The sequence below is a fragment of the Ambystoma mexicanum genome, chromosome 9 (assembly GCF_040938575.1).
Source record: "Ambystoma mexicanum isolate Mex_15411 chromosome 9, UKY_AmexF1_1, whole genome shotgun sequence".
In the NCBI taxonomy this organism is placed as follows: domain Eukaryota; kingdom Metazoa; phylum Chordata; class Amphibia; order Caudata; family Ambystomatidae; genus Ambystoma; species Ambystoma mexicanum.
Window position 1 is genome coordinate 293,269,089 of NC_090931.1, and position 16,631 is coordinate 293,285,719.

At 45.8% G+C, this 16,631-nt stretch overlaps 1 protein-coding gene across 11 annotated transcripts in view; it reads right to left on the minus strand.

Annotated features, from left to right (window-relative positions):
• The window catches only part of SYNRG (synergin gamma), a 1,253,369-nt gene that overhangs the window by 848,199 nt on the left and 388,539 nt on the right, over positions 1-16,631 (minus strand). For all 11 annotated transcript variants that reach the window (XM_069614681.1, XM_069614680.1, XM_069614679.1 and 8 more), the window contains one exon: positions 11,590-11,701. In XM_069614681.1, the coding sequence (XP_069470782.1) occupies positions 11,590-11,701 (112 nt within the window). The remainder of the gene's footprint in view (positions 1-11,589; positions 11,702-16,631) is intronic.

A 16,631-nucleotide genomic window follows, 5' to 3' on the forward strand; every position in this document is an offset into this window, starting at 1 on the left:
CACATCTTTGACATGTAATGTCCACAGCTGTGTACTTGGGAAACTTTTTTGGCAGAGGGTGTCCTGTGTCGATGGCGTCGGGTCGATGTCCCTCGAAGGCCTCTGTCGAGGGCGACCTCACTGGATGTTATAAATAGGACGCCCGGCGCCCGTAGCCTCAGTTTATGTTTTTTCCTCCATAAGTTGTGACATGCACATATCCAATGCCTGCTTGACTGCACATAGCCTTGCGGAAACGTAAGCTGCAATAGCATAAGAAATTCTCCAGAGGGGCAGGCGGGGAGGGCAATGTGGGATACGTTGGAGGAACATCCAATTGAAAGAACGTTACCAGTTGGTAAGTAACTTGTTCTTTGAATGGATTGTGTCCTCCAACGTATTCCACATCTTTGACAGACTCCCAAAGCAGTACCAGAAACAATGGAGGAGGGAAAAGAGAATTTAGAATACCCAATCAAATGGCAGAATAAAGAACCGCCTTACCAAAGGCCATACCTTGATCATGGATTGTATCCAGGGAGTAATGTTTAACAAAGGTGTGGATAGAAGCCCACGTGGCTGCATCACAAATATTCCCAATAGGAATTCCCTGCTGCAGGGCTGTGGAAGTAGCCATGCCCCTAGTGGAATGAGCTTGCAACCCTTCAGGGGTGTCCTTGCCCTCCAAACGGTAACATTCAGTAATGGTGAGGATAATCCACCTGGACATGGTCTGTTTTGTAACAGCATGGCCCAATCAGTGACCAGCATACCCCCCACAAAGAGGTGATTGTGCACTCTGACCCTGGCCATCCTAGCAATATAAAAGCTCAGAGCTCTCCTAGGGTCCAACCTATGGAAGTCGCTCCACTTCATTACCAGGATGAGGAGGAGGATAGAAAGAAGGAAGAACCACTTTCTGGCTCAAATTAAATTCAGACACTACCTTTGGTAGAAAGAAAGGACGTACCCCCAGTACAACCCTATACTTGTGGAACAGAGTAAAGGGTGGCTTAGATGAAAGTGCATGCAAAGGGGGGGGGGGGGGACAGAGAGAGACAGAGAGAGAGAATCCGCAGATGGACATTTCTAGAAGGTCCGGGTACCAGGCTCTCTGGGCCCAATCCAGAGCAATGAGGATCATGTGGTATGCGAACCTCCGTAACAATTGAGGAATGACTGGGACTGGAGGAAACGCGTACAGCAGTGGGAATGACCAATCCACCATGAACGCGTCTCCTAAGGCTACTCTCGGAGGAAATTCCCTCGAGCAGAAACTTTCACTTCCGGTTGGCACTGGTGGTGAAGAGATCCACTTGTGGGGTTCCTCAAAGGGCGGAGATCTCCAGAAGGACTTCCTGAGCCAACTCCCACTCATGAGAGATCGTGCTCTGCCTGCTGAGAGAGTCCGCCGTCGCATTGTCTTCTCTGGCCAGATGAACTGCCGAAAGCGAAATTTCCTGCTGAATTGCCCAGAACCAGAGCTGCATTGCCTCTCTGCACCACGGGAAAGACCCAATCCCCCCACTTTTTTTGTTGAGATAATGCATGGCCACTGTGTTGCCCATCATGATCAGGACACTGTTGCCCAGCACAGATGGCAGAAAAGAGTTCAGGGCCAGCCTGATGGCCCTCAGCTCTAACAGGTTGATGTGGAGTTTGGACTCCGACGGAAACCAACGACTGCAGGCAGTCAAGTCTTTGGCATGAACTGCCCATCCTGTGAGGGAATCGTCCGTCAATACAGTCACCTAAGGCCATAGTTGCCAAAATCGGTTCCCCCTTTATCAGGTTCCACTCGTTGGCCCACCACAGAAAATCCTGGGAGACCGAGATTGGAATCTGAACGGGATCCGACATCTTGCCTGAGAACTGCGACCACTGCATCCTGAGGACCCATTGCAGAGATCTCATCCTCAGCCTAGCTTCTGGCACCAGAAAAATGGAGGATGCCAGGAGGCAGAGCAACCTTAAGAATTCGAAAGCGGGGAGACTCTGGGCATGTTGAAACTTGTCCACCATCTGTACAATGTGATGAGCCCTTACCTTGGGAGTCGAGCACTTCCCCCAAGGACGTGTCCAACACAGCCCTGATGTACTGGAGCTGTTGGGAAGGGGTCAGATGCGACTTCTTGAAATTGAGGGAGAAGCCCAGCTTGTGGAGGAAGCGGGGGGGTGAGACGGAGCTGATCCAATGCTTGCGCAGGAGAACGCGCACAGATCAGCCAGTCTTCCAGGTAGGGGTAGACGTGAATCCCCCCCCCCCCTTGCCTGAGATGAGCTGCCAACACCACCATTAGCTTGGTGAGGACACTTGGGCGGAGGTCAATCTGAACGGCAGGACCCGAAACTGAAAGTGAGTCGCCAGCTGCAAACCTCAGGTGCTTTCTGTGTTTGGGATGAATCGGCACATGAAAGTAAGCATCCTGTAGGTCCAGAGACACCAACCAATCCTGAAGTTGAAGGGCCTGGAGGACTTCAGAAAGAGTTACCATCTTGAACTTGTCCTTCTGGAGAAGTTTGTTCAACCAACGCAAATCCAGGATGGGTCTCAATCCTCTGTCTTTCTTTGGAATCAAAAAATATGGGAATACCAACCCTTGTTCCTCTCCGCTACAGGCACCAGCTCTATAGCGCCTTTCTCTAGCAGGGTCAAGATTTCCTGCACAAGGAGCGGATCCAGAAGCTTCAAAGAGATTCCCCGGTGGATTGTCGTGAGGCTGCTGCAGGAAGGGAAGGCAGTAACCGTGGGCTATTATATCCAGAACCCACGTATCCGAAGTAATGGCTCACCATTCTTCCAGCTGCTGAGACAGCCTGCCCCCAACGGGCGAACCATGGGACATGGCCTCATGACTGTTTTGGAGTGGTTGCGGCAGCGCCTGAAGGCAACTGCCTGAGCGGCTTTGGCACCTCCATTTCCCTGACCACCACGGGTACTTTTACACAGACGCCTTTGACTGACGAATCCTCTCGTTCTACCAAAGGAGGAGTAGTAACGAAAAGAACCTCCCCTCCATTGCTGTCCCCTAGGACGAAAAGGCGGAGGTTGTAGTACAGCGGAGCTCAAAGATTTAGCAGCAGCCTTTGAGGTCTGCAACCTCTCAAGGCTCTCGTCAGCCTTGCTGCCAAACAAATGCTCGCCACCAAAGGGCATGAACAAAAGACGGGCTTGCACATCCGGAGCAAAACCAGTCTTCCGCAACCACGCAAATCTGCATATCACAGTGCTCGCAGCCATGGACTCGCTAACACTGTCGGCCGTGTCCAAACCCGACTGAAGGAATTCACACGTGGCATCCTTGCCATCTTGCACGAGAGAAAGGAACCCATCCCTTTCCTCTCTTTGGGAATATGCTCAGCCACTAGAGAAACAATTCCACAAGAATGTGTGAAAACCTTGCCATGGCACAAGTGGAGTTGGCGGACCTCAACGCCATACACACCGCAGAAAACACCTTGCGTGCCCAACCGTTGAAGCGTTTGTCGTCCCTATCAGGAGGGATGGTATGCCGACTGCCTCGAGGTGGCCGTAGCCGCCCGAACCACCAAACTCTCAGGAGTGGACTGAGATAAAAGGTAGCTGGGGTCGCTAGCAGAAGGGCAGTATTTTTTGGTTAATGATTTGTTAACAGCCGGAATAGATTACGGTGACTGCCAAGCAGCCACTACCCTTTTCTGTAATGTCAGATGAAAAGGCAACACCGGGTCAGAGGATAGACCTTGATCTAAAATGTCTGTTAGATCATCTTGAACAGGAGTACTGGACCAGCCCAGATACTCCATGATCCTAGCCATGAGCCTACTGTAGGACTCCTCAGCATGAGCCCCAAGCTCAGGCCTGCCAAATTCCACTTCCGGAGAAGTGTCCAAACCACTAGCATCATGAAGAGTTTGCCTCAACTCTTCCAATTGACAGTCTCCAGAAAAGACAGGTGTCAAATCAGGCTCAACAGGGTCCGTATCAAAGTCTGACCTTTCCTCCTCCTCATATATGTCATCCAGAGGGAGGAAAAAGCCCTGCCTCAGGACAGAAGAGGGTCTGGAGTCCACCACAGGCCTCACAAACTTAGAAGTAGCCTTCCTTGGAGGATCCACAGTATCAGGGATCTTCAACAGTACATTTCGGGCAAAAAGCCCCAAAAGTGACGAGGGCACCGAAGACTGCTGCGTCGAGAGCGCTGACAGTTTCGGTGTCGATGGCGGCGCTGACGGCGCCGAGGGCTGGTACGAAGGCAAAGCTATGACATTGGTAACCTTGAGCCCTTACCAGATTTCTGCAGTCTCGCTGGAGACAAGGACCGAGACCTGGAAGCACATCTCTTGCGACTATCTGAGCCTTGTCCGAACGGGACCTCGAAGGTTCCCGATGAGTCGCGTCTAGGACCCGAGCCCAAAGGCGTGCAAGCCATGGTACCAGACCGTTCCTTGCTGGCTTCATCAGAAGGTGTGGACAGAACTGTGCCCTGCGATTGAAAAATCTCTAACATCTGCTCTCTAAAGGCAGCCCATTCCTCCGGAGTCGAGGACTTTGTTGGACAAGCCACTTTCCTAGCGGCTCCATCCTCTGAGGAAAACGGGGAAGGCGACCGGTGACAGCGCTTCCTAGAATGCCGAGACGAGGACGAATGGCGTGGAACCACTCCGGGTCCCAGATCCCCGGGACTCCTCCTGACGCAGAGAATCGCCCCTTGAATTGTCAGTGGACATCCCCTTGGACTTAGATTTACAGGACTTACTGGGTTTAGAACCCCTACCTACCTGAAGCTTCCCCTTACGCTCCAGCAAGGCCTTAGCAGTCAGCAACTGGTATTTGGAACAGTCAGTCATGACTCTCGCCCAAGAACCACAAACAAATGCGATGCGGGTCGGTAATCGACATTTTAGACTTGCAGTCCCAGCAAGTCTTGAAGTCAGACCGCAGAGTTGGAGGGGGTCGAAGAAGGCAAATTCACGAGGCACGCTGAGTCTCTGAAGCAAGCACGCTTGCGGAAAAAACAGAACTGAGGGTACAGGCGCCGTGCGTCCCATTTATAAGATCCGGTGACTTCGCCCTCGACGGAGGCCTTCAAGGGACATCGACCAGACGCCATTGACGCAGGATGCTCTCTGCCGAAAAAGTTTCCGAAGTACACAGTTGTGGACATTACATGTCAAAGATGTGGAATATGTTGGAGGACACAATCCATTCGAGATGTGGTGATGTCTGTGAAGCATTTTTATGTGCTCAAAAGGGGCAACATATTTTGAAAGCCGGGGATTTTAATACTGTCATGTGGCCCAAGGGAAAGGAGGGGAGCTAGACTCCGATTGGTTCAACAGAGGGATTTCCCTGGAGGACCTCCTGGCAACATGCAATTTGACAATCTTAAATGGGTCCACAAAGGGAGATGTAACACCGAGACCAACTTGGCATCCAGGTGGGAAGACTGCCCACTTGGACTACATTGCGCCCACTATGGCCCTCTTTGAATTATGTGAGGATCTGTGTGTGGAGGGCACTAAAGTAAGTGACCATGCTCAGCTAAGGCTGAAAATGAAGGTCCTCGGTGATACTACATGAAGGCTTGGGGCGAGTGGGTAGATGGCTAACCCGGCATGAAATAGAGTCTCAAGATACGTGGGGACACATGAGGGAATTAACACTAGAGTTCAGAATTTACTCATGGTATCCTCGGATCGGCAAAGGAAGTCTTGGATCCCCCCCAACTGGTTTGAAGCCTTCTTGGACAGCTTCAAAACACCATCACAAGGTAACTTTAAGGGGAAGTAGTAAGCAATCACGTATATATGATGCGGTGGTCCGAGAGAAAGATCAGAATAGAGATTTGATCCTTTGGAGGACATTGTTCGACTCCGGAATGCTATTTAGCTGCTCTTAAATGCTTGAAGCAAAAATGTAAGAACTGGTTGAAAAGCTACACATTTATTTTGATGCAAAATTACAGAGCAACAATGCTTGAGACTTTGGTTAAAAAGGCTACAAGGAATTTCTGGGATATGATCCATTTCATGCAAAAGACTCAAGGTTTTCTGCAGAGTAACCCAATTGTGGAGGGGGACAGGATAAAGCACTTTCAAAATGTCTATTGGGCTTCTGACCAACTATTCCTGTGTCCATCAGTTAAGTCAACTTGAGAAATGAATATGTCAAGGGATTGTATTGAAAACTTGATTAATAAGGCCTCAGACTCTAGGGCAGCTGGTCTAAATTGTATATCGAATGCCCTGATAAAATCTGACTCAGGATTGTGGTCGAGGGTGCTGTTCACAATGTTTGGCTCCATCCTGCGAGAGGGTATTGTGCTGACTCCTTGGCACAGAGCCATTATAGTTCCCATATATAAGATGGGAGACCAGGCTGGCTCTGAGAATTACCACCCTATCTCACTCCTCAATAGCGAGAGCAAGATTCTTGCAGGTTTAGTCTTGCAGGATCTTGAGGGGTGGATTAGAAGAACGGGCCGTTTAGGTAGACTGCAGACTGGCTTTCGCAAGGTGATGGGAACAGAATTGAATGGTTTGGTTGTTGGTTGCCTGAGAGAGGAATCCCTTAGAGCTGGAAAACTGCCTTTATTCTTGGCAACCATAGATTTCTCGCAGGCTTTTGACTGTGTGAACAGTACCCTGCTTAAGTTGAAAGACTGGCAGATCCCGGGACCTTTGCTGTCAATTCTGATACATATTCATCAACACAACCTGTTGGGAGTAGGGTTGAATGGGCAGGGCGACCTGATAGAGGCCTTCAGTACACTGAGGGGTCTCTGTCTGGGCTGTACATTAGCCCTTTGCCTGTTCAACCTTTACTTGGCTGATCTTGAAGGAGGCACCGTTTGCGCCTCACCCCCCCCCTAACCCCCTCTCCCAGGATATCCACTGTGACAATTCCGTTCTTCATATATGCAGATGGTGTTATCTTGGTGGATAGGACACAGCTGGGCCTCCAAAGGTTACTGGATACCATTAAGGAAAATGCAGTGGCCAATGAGTTATCCATTAACAGGAAAAAGACAAATATAATACGATTTTTATTAAAAAGAAAAGAGGGATTTTACTTGGCGTATTGACGATCAGGTAATAATACTGACAACATCAATGACCTAGATGGGGTTCAAGTTGGATGCAGTCGATAATAAGGAGGTTGTCTTCTCTCACTTACTTGTAAAGGCCTCACAAGCTGGAGCCCAGATGAGAAATATTAGAGCCAGGTATTGTAGGTTCACTATCTGTCCATTATTGTCAGATTATAAGATGAAGGTGGTGCCGGGCATCTTATACAGAACAGAGCTCAGTTCTGATCTGCGCTCGATAAAATACGAAAGGATTGAGTCCAGAATTTGAAGAGGCAGATTGGTTTGCCAGACTATGTGGCAATGACCACTTTGCGGTTTGAGCTGGTTTTAACATAGCGTAGTGTAACATCAGATTGGAGGATACTATCACTATACAGAAAGATTCCGATACCTCTGAAGGACTCATTGTATGAGGACTTAGCAGGTGTCCTCCGGTCCATGCACACGGCAGTGGTAAACTTTAGGGAGAGAGCAGATGGAATCTTAGCAAGGTTGGATGTTTTGGTGGAAGACCTTAAGAACTATCCAAATTAGGTCAAAAAGGTGGTGTTAAGAGAAGACTGGATAGCAGCAATTACTTGCACACGGCAGTCAAACTGTATTATAGGTGATCATTCCTGGATAAGAAATTGGGGAATATTCCAAAATATTTAAATAGATTCCCAAATTCTTACTGCGCTTTACAGTTTTTGAGATACAGGTTGAACTTGCTTCCAACTGGGGAAATTACACAAATAAGATCCCGAAATCAGGAGGTTGGGACAGTTTGTGACGCGTGTGGGAACTTGGAGTGATACAGTACAGAGAACATGTTGGTATGCACTGCCCTGCACTGTTAACTTTTAAAACTTTAGCCCTGGGAAACCTTGAACACAATTATGACGTGCTTGATCCGGTTCACTTCTTTACTCTGGTTTCCAGCAGGGAGGAAACAAAGGCCACAATGTCAGTTATTAAAATCTTGAACAGAGCAGGATTGATAAATCTGCGACGGTAATCTTTTGATGAGTTATGTATGAAGTGCCATGTGTGTATTATTTTCTATTTAAGTGTGATGATTTTTATGTGATGATTTTATGTAATGACTTGATTTTAATGTTGATTGCATTTGTGTTGCTCTATTTCTTTTTAATATGTGTAAGGTTGACTTAGTACAACCAGAATCGTAATATATATATATATATATATGGTTTTTTTAAATGGATGCTGATCGACGTAAGGGTGACAAAACGGGGCAAATTAGAATTAGTTTTAAGTGTAAATATGGCAAAGCCAGGGAACTCCGATGAAGTGCTTCCGACCAGAATGGCGGAAAAAAACAATCTGGGGATCCTAGACGCGTGAGGGATCATGGGTACAGTGGACGTCACACTAGGGATAGTATTACTGGCACGCCCTGTGTCGACGCCCTTTTTCGATTTTCGAAAAACAAACTGTAATACTCCGCAGCTTCCACTAGATGTCGGCCTATGCACAGCATGTGATCTAAGCAGATTCCACAAGCCTCAGAAATATATATATGTTTTTTTTAAATGGACAATACTAAACATGACAGTTATGTTATCCTACTGTGGAAAACAAATGACAATACTTTAATCGTGACAATAAAAGCATGAGATTTGCTCTAAATACAGACATAGGTATTTAAGTGTGCAAATAAACATCCGTTTTAGAATTGAACACAGAATGAGAAAAAAGGGCTGAGGGTTAGATCAGTACACTGCATTAGAGATGACTTCTATTCATGAACAACAAGAGCTTAACAGATGGTCAGTGGAAAATATGGCGCAATGCCAGGGATACTAGGCCTTTCCTTCAAAAAAGAACTTTGAACTCTGGCTCTTTGGACATTCTGCTCAGCGCAATTTACAAAATGCACGTTGTGTGCTTTACTGTAGCAAGTAGTCAATTAATCTTCATTTTAGTTTATTTACTTTGATATACTGTTAGGCAAAGTTTGAATGCAGTACCCTCTGGGAACACTACAATCAACTATGACTACTGGTATAGGCAACCCAACCTTTGGTATAGGCTTGTACTACACAGTTTTGGTAGCGTGTTGAGCAGCCAGGCTCATCTCAAGAGGGGAACTGTGAGCTGTAGTGGAGTTACACAAAGATTCACAGTTACAGATACTCTTACACTCAAGGTTTCTTGCATAAACAATTAATTTATCAGTCAGTTATAAAGCCTTCTTCAGAAGGGAGCAATGGAATAGTAACACACATATACTTCAATACTGTACACTCTGAGTTTCTGAATCAGGCAAGACCCTTTTGGGATGGCCCACAGACACAACCTACACCCACAGGTGACTTCAGTAACAAGGGTGATGGGGACATTAATACCTTACTGTTGGCATTCAGAACACTTCTTTAAAAGTTTGTTAAAAGGCAAAGGTTATTAGAACACAAGAAATTACAAATATTCATAAGCAGGGCAAATACTAGAAGAGTCATTCAATTCAATAGGCTAAGCCAAAGTCAATGGGCAAAAGTCTTGGATAAGATAAAGCACTTCTGGTAAGTAATGGAAAAGTCTTTGCACAAGTTCTTAGGAATCTTTGAAGAAAAGAAGAATCAATTGTAGGGCCACAAGCTGATTAGACTTGTGAGTTGTGGAAGTTACAAGCACTTCTACAGTAAGAAGTAAGTTCACTTAGACCTGTTTTACAGTACCTTGATAAAGAAGAAAAGATGCAGCTGAAGACTTCTGTTCCTGTGCAGTTCTGCAGGTCTCACTGTTCCTGGGCCTCAGTCTGGGGATAAGAGGGAGGACATTGGGGACTATCCTGCACTGGCCCTGTCGAAACTGGCAACTGGCAAACGTTACTTTCAGTGGCTGTTTCGCGTTCCAGCTCCTTGCGGTACAGCAAATAGCAATAAGTGCGGTTCCTGGCTGTCGAGGTGGACTTTCCTCACATCTGAGGTCCCGTACTGGACTGAGGGGGAGAGGAGGTCAGGCTTGGTCAGTCTTGTTTTGTGCGAGTCCGGAGGATCTTCCAAAAGCTTTAGGCCAGCTTACAAGCAACGCACACAATCTGGTGTCCCTCTCCCTGGCTCTACAGTTTCCTGCAGCAACTCTGAGGAAATTCAACCAGCTCCGAGATGGGTGTCCAGGTGGCTTACTTGGGAGTTGATTGGTCCCACCAACTCAAAGGGAGAAGTCGTCCTTGCAGGGCTTCTCTGTCGATACGAACTTGGCAAGTAGTCCCTGCGGCAGAGCCTTACAAGGCAAACCAACGGTCAAGGAGTTGCAGCAGGAGTCCTCCAAGCTCTTTTTCGGTTCCTTCGCCCAGTGGTGGACTCTGCCTTCCAAGTCAAAAGACTTGCCTTTTATTCAGTTCTCTCCCATTCATTCCATCCTAGCTGTCACTCACCCAGCAGGGTGGCTGTCCTTGCTGGACAGTCAGCCAGCCAATCACCACAGAGTGCATTTGGGTCTCCTAGGAGACTAAGCACGGGGAGTTACAGGCACCTCCCTCACTTCCTGCCTACCCCAAACATACTGGAGCCATAGGCAGGTTTCACTCGTGAAGCCCGGAAAAGGTGAATGAACAAAGAGACCAAACCTGGTTTGGCGTACAGAGAATCTCGAGAAGGAACTTCCCACAAAGAAATGGCAAAAAAAAGAAGACCGGGGACCGTTTTAACAAAGAAGGCCCGGCGCCATTTTGAAAAACATGGCTCCCGCGATTTAACATTACCGGAGGTACGAACAGTTCGCGGTCGGGGTAAATCATTGTAGTTCATACAAAAACCACTGCCACCAGCCATTCTCAGAGGAAAGGGTAACATAAATGCTACATGAGTAACTAGACACAGGGGATACGAAGTAACAACTCCAGCACTCTATTGTAAGATAGTGTGTGCTGGGTCTAGAATTTTACAGGACTAAGTGAAGTCAATTTCACTCCACTGCTCGGGGAAACAGTAGTTGATCACAGAGAAGGTATTTAAACCTTGGGAAATCTGGAAGACTTCCCCTGTGGCACTGCCCTGAAGGTGCTTTGTGACACAATTGTAAAAGATGTCTATGGAGTTGGCTAGACTCAACATCCAAAAAGAAACAGTGTATAAAATCACATTAAAATACATGAGAGAGTGGTAAAAGGGTCTCACTCTCTCCAGGCAAAAACATCAAGTCCTCAAAATCCAGCAAAGTTGCTGGGGGTCTCTAACGTGGAGGGAATGAACACATTTTTGAGGATTCTCCCCAACATGTACATCCATAAAAAGGTACCGGTTCTTGTTGGACATTGAAATCTAAATGTAATAATATAGAGGTCCTACAAAATAAGGCTGTCCTATGCTCTGGAGATTCGGATGCATATTTATTACTCTGCAAAAAGAACAGTGAATGTCTATGCTGGGTTTTTCAGATTACAGAGGCTTGGTAATGTGTACTAATCCATTGGAAAAGAAAACATTTAAAATGTCAACACCATCAGTTCCAGACAGCCAAAATATGCAGTAAACCTTTACCAGTAGAACTCTTTGCTTAAAGATGCAATGTTTGGAACATGCCAAATTCATACCTGGATTTTTTGGGTGGGCCACTGGTGTAGGGTGCATTTTTGCATCTCTGGAAAATCCATCCAAGTTACCTTTAATGGCTTCCAAAGCATCATCTCTACTTTTCTCTCCAGTCTGAAAAAGATTGAAGCTTCGCATTAATTATTTTTCAGTATGGTCGTAATGCAGCAATCCCCCCCTCCCTTATCCCCTGAAGCCATCGAAAATATTTGAACAAAGGGGATGCAGTCATGTGGGCAACCTGTGCTATACCAGCGATGTCGGAGGGGATGAAGCCATCTCATAGCGTGGGCGCATTAGGGGCACCCCTTCATTAAGGCGGTCTGCTGCTTTAAACTAAAACATGTACTCCTTTCTAGAACAAATTTAGATTTGAAATACAAATTAACTAAGTTATCAAAGCCACTTCTACGATGCCCGAGGAAAACTGACTGATGCTTCAAATTTCTCTGTTAAGGGATCAGTGGGGATACCAATGGCCCTTGCATAGCCTATGCATTTGTTAGTTTCTTTTTGCAAAAGTCCACCAAAGGTAGCACTTCAGAGGACTCACACCTGGGGCACAGGGCTACAACTCTTATTAGAAACCTGGGAGGGTGACTGACCCTTACCCATTGGTCAATGCGCGGGCAATACCAGCTTGTATGGGCTCCGTTTTCTTATAGCTCTTGAGTTTTCCTATATTCTTTTTTTTTTCATAACATTTTATTAGGTTTGAAAGGTAGACACGACATCAACATCACAATGATCATGAATTGCTACAGTTAAATAACGCAGATTCTGATGATGGCCTGCACTCTAATTTCCGCTACCACGCTCACTCTTGGTCATTATATAGGAGTCCATGTGTTGAGTGGCATGGTTTAAGTGAATTTTCCTATATTCTTAAAATTTGACATTTGCTTGCTTTCTTTCTTCAGCTCGGAAAGCCGTGCACTAACAGCGTTTCACCCCACTCTAGTGGCCTCATTTAAAAAGATATTTTTATACAAATACTGTCCTTTTTTCCTTTGTTACTTGTTGTGATGTTACTTGTTAAGTGGAGTGTCAGTGCTGGAGTGTTGGGAGAGTGCCACTCCATCAAGACTACTGTGTTCAGAATGTTTACTTATGTTTAGGATTCCTTTGTGAAGCAGTTGGAGAGCAGCAGCTTTGCCCTAGCTGTGCTGTGCTGTGCTGGGGGTACATTGTCTATGAACTTAACAATAAAGCCTAGTTACTTTTATACAACGTGGGTTGTCCCATTCAACTTAACACTTTAAATTAATGAAAATAATAATTTACTATAAAATAAGCAAGACATCATTTTGTCATGTTAGTTTTCTTGTTTTATTAAAACTTAAATATTCCACATGGAATATTTAAGTTACCAAAAAATATAAAATAATTAATAAAAACATTTTTACATAAACTTTTTTTTGTTTGGCCATTGGTTCTAATAGCTTTATAGACATCGTCCTCAGGTCGTAATGTCATTATGACCCCTCATACCTCATCAAAGGCCTTGCTACAGTCCAGGCCGATAACTACCGGTACAGCCCTCGTGCCAGGCCTATAAAGCTATAGTATAGGCCTGAACAACACATGTATGTTAGCAATGGCTGAGCAGCCAGGCTCTTCTTAGGAGGAAGGGCTGTGGGAAGGTAGAAGGACCCGAGAGTATACATAAAGTCAAAAGAAGCACGGACACACAAAGTTATATAAAAATATTGGTTTATTTTATATACACACTAAGGTAAAGATAATTATTTAGAAAGGTAAGTAATAAACACAGTAAGCATATAAAAACCAATGAAATATTCACAGTAAGTAAATCACTTTTGTAATAACTTTTAGAATAACTGGTTTAAGTGTAAATGAAACGCAACCACAAAAAGAAGGCAAATACTTTTTCAAAACTTGTAATACTTTTTTAGTGGCCTATGCTTTAGAAGTCTATCCCCATCTAGTTATGAGTGTTTCAGTCAGATTGGAGGGCAACACAAGCCTTAGAAGGTTAGTAGTTCCAAAGGAGACTTGTGGTAAAAAGTAAATGTGAGGAGCCAGTAATGCGTGGCAGACAACTGTTTTTCTAAAGAATAGGCATTTTATTAAGAAACTGGAAAATAAACCCTTGCTAATCCTACTGTATCAGGGAATACCCTACCTGGTCTAAAGGCCAATGGAATAACTCCTAAAATAAACTGTCCCTGACACTAAACGACAAAACATTCAATGAAATCAAACATAAATGGATAATCGGTATTTAACCAGTATTTGGATGACCTTCACCTGTCCTGGGTAAATCCCTTCCCCAGGGTTTTTCTAAAGTCAGTTCTCCAAATGTTCAAAGGAAAAGAAGTCTTCAACCAGTTCTTATGAATTCCAAATCAATACAAAAGTTCAAATAAAATCCACTGGTAACAATTCTTCAGATTTCAGTAGAAAAGATCCCCTTCCAAGTTCAGCAAAGAAAATAGCACCAATGGTAATCTTGGACATTCTCGTTCCAAGATTAATAGCCACGGTTCAAAGATTAGGTTAACAACTTCTTTGACAACTTTACAATTAAGACCTCTGCGGTACATGTGGTATATATGTCAGGATGCTTCTTCTTGGGTTGTTGCATTCCTCTTGACAACCACCCTTCTACTAATGTTACTGTTGGAACAGTCTCCTTTGTTCCACAGTATACTTCAACCAACTTCAATGGGACATCCATTGACAGTTGATACACCACTACAGTTCAGGTACTTCCGCTTCTTCTACAATGATGTACTTCAGAATTATTAGGCATATAAAGACCTCTACAAGTAGGCAAAGCCCTTTTCTTTCCTATACTCCAAGAAAAGTGCAGCCCCTTTGCCTCTTCCGTCTGCCTTACTGCTGCTTCTTCTACATGACAGCTCAACTCCCCAACTTTGATCACACTTGCTTGGTTCGAGTAACTACCCTGAAGCTGTATTGCCACTCTTACAGCTTTACGTAATAATGTCACACTTGTATCAGAGGACACTGGACCTTTAAATACCTTAAACCAGATGGATGGTTCATAATAGGGCTGGGTTCACTATGGAAAGGGTTCGCCTCTTAGCTTGCGTAATGCATGTTCTAGTCAATACAACAAGTTCTGAACTTCAAGAATACATGTTTAAACTACTACAAGGTTCAGTCTACAAAGGAAAACAGGATTTAGGTACACACGATCACTCTTTAATAAAGATCTTTAGCTTTAAAGAGAACAGTGATTGTATTTCTTATTCAATCTCACAGAGACGGCTTCCGAGTCCTGTAAGGAAATACAATTGGCCACATGCAATCTTCCTTTGATGCTCAATACTCTCAACACTTGTGGAAGTTAAAATAAGTTTTTCAGGAGGGGCTATAACAAGCATTCCCCTTGTTATGAGAGACGTGCAACCACTCGGGCAACAGTATATTGTTCGACAATGGAATTAACTGGCTTTTCTTCTTACGCGAACACTATTGCTCTCACCAACAGTGCGCGCGATACATTTCCATTATTAAGAAGAACTTCCAAAACGACGAACAGTACACTCACTTTAGACCTTACACAAGTAACTTCTGAGCTGGTAACAGTTACCGGCAAGGCTTATAAAGTACACCTGAACGCTGAGCTTCACTCACCGGCTCGAGGAACACTGCAGTTGCGGCCTGCTTCACTTCCAACTTCGTCAACTACTACTACTACTACTACTACTACTACTACTACTACTACTACTACTACTACTACTTTGGGGACTCGCGAGACCCACACCCTTCTGCAGCACTGGGGTCTGGCCACGTAAATTGGGAGTCTCCTTCACACCTCACTCGACATGCCTTCTGCTATGGGCCTCTTGCTTCAGCACAGTCAGCTCTAATATCACAGCTACTAGGCGCACATGATATGATATGGCATTTATAACACGCCTATACACAAGTGTTTCGATGCGCGGCAAGGAACGGGGAAGAAGACAGACACGATCCTATTAGGCCAAGTGTGATTCAGATCGCGCAAGTGCATGGGAAGGGGTAAAGTGCAGTACATGGGATACTAGAATAAATAGCAATAGGTAAAAGTATGGCCAGCAGGTGGCAAGTGCACACTTGTATCAGTGCAGACATCAGGTGTTAAGTGCTGGTAGTGGGACTGTAGGGATATGGAAAACAGTCTCCTAGTGCGGGGGTTGGCAGGAAGGCAGTGCAGGGGTGTGTGACTGGCAGGGGAGGGACCTGGGCCCGAGATCAGAGGGTGGCAAGGTAAACAGTGCAGTATCAGTTTCAGCCAGGAGGTCAGCAGGGGAGAGGGGGAGAAAAGGCAGCAGCAAAGAGAATGGTTTTAAGGAGCTTCCGGAACCGGAGATGGTTCTCCTCAAGTTTCAGGGAGGCTCCCGCCCAAGAAAGATCTACCACAAACTCGTTGCTTAGAGAAGCGACTGACCCTGAGGGAGTTGGATGCGGAAGAGCGAAGAGCTCGAAAAAGAAGATATTTAGGAAGAGAGTTGAAGGTATTGAGGCCCCAGAAGGTCTTGTGGACAATGCAGAGGGTTTTGTACTTAATCCTTGCAGCCACTAGGCGCCAGTGCAGGGATTTCAGTCCTGGAGAGATCCGATCCCTGGGCTTGAGGCCAAGGACAAGTCTTGCAGTCCTGTTCTGGATGAGATGCAGAGGGCGGAGAGTAGAAGCAGGCAGATTTAGAAAGAGGCTGTTGCAATAGTCCTGCCTAGAGAGAACCAGAGCTCTTGAGATAGTGAGCTTCTGGGGGAAGGAGAGGAAAGGAAGAATACCTCTGAGGAGGTGCAGCTGGTAGTGCGACTTCGAGACGTCAGAAATGTGAGGAGAGAAGGAGAGTGTGGAGTCGAAGAGGACCGCAGGGTTTTTAGCTTCATAGGTGGGAGCAGGAGGTGGGCAGAGATGCCAGCCAGAGAGTGACAGGAAAGGAGGGAGCGGGTGGGCCGATGAGGAGAATCCCGGTCTAACTGGCATTTAGGCAGAGATCGTTGGCGGCACACCACTGCTGGAGAGCAGACAGACAGTCAGATTAGAGAGGAAGAAGAGGTG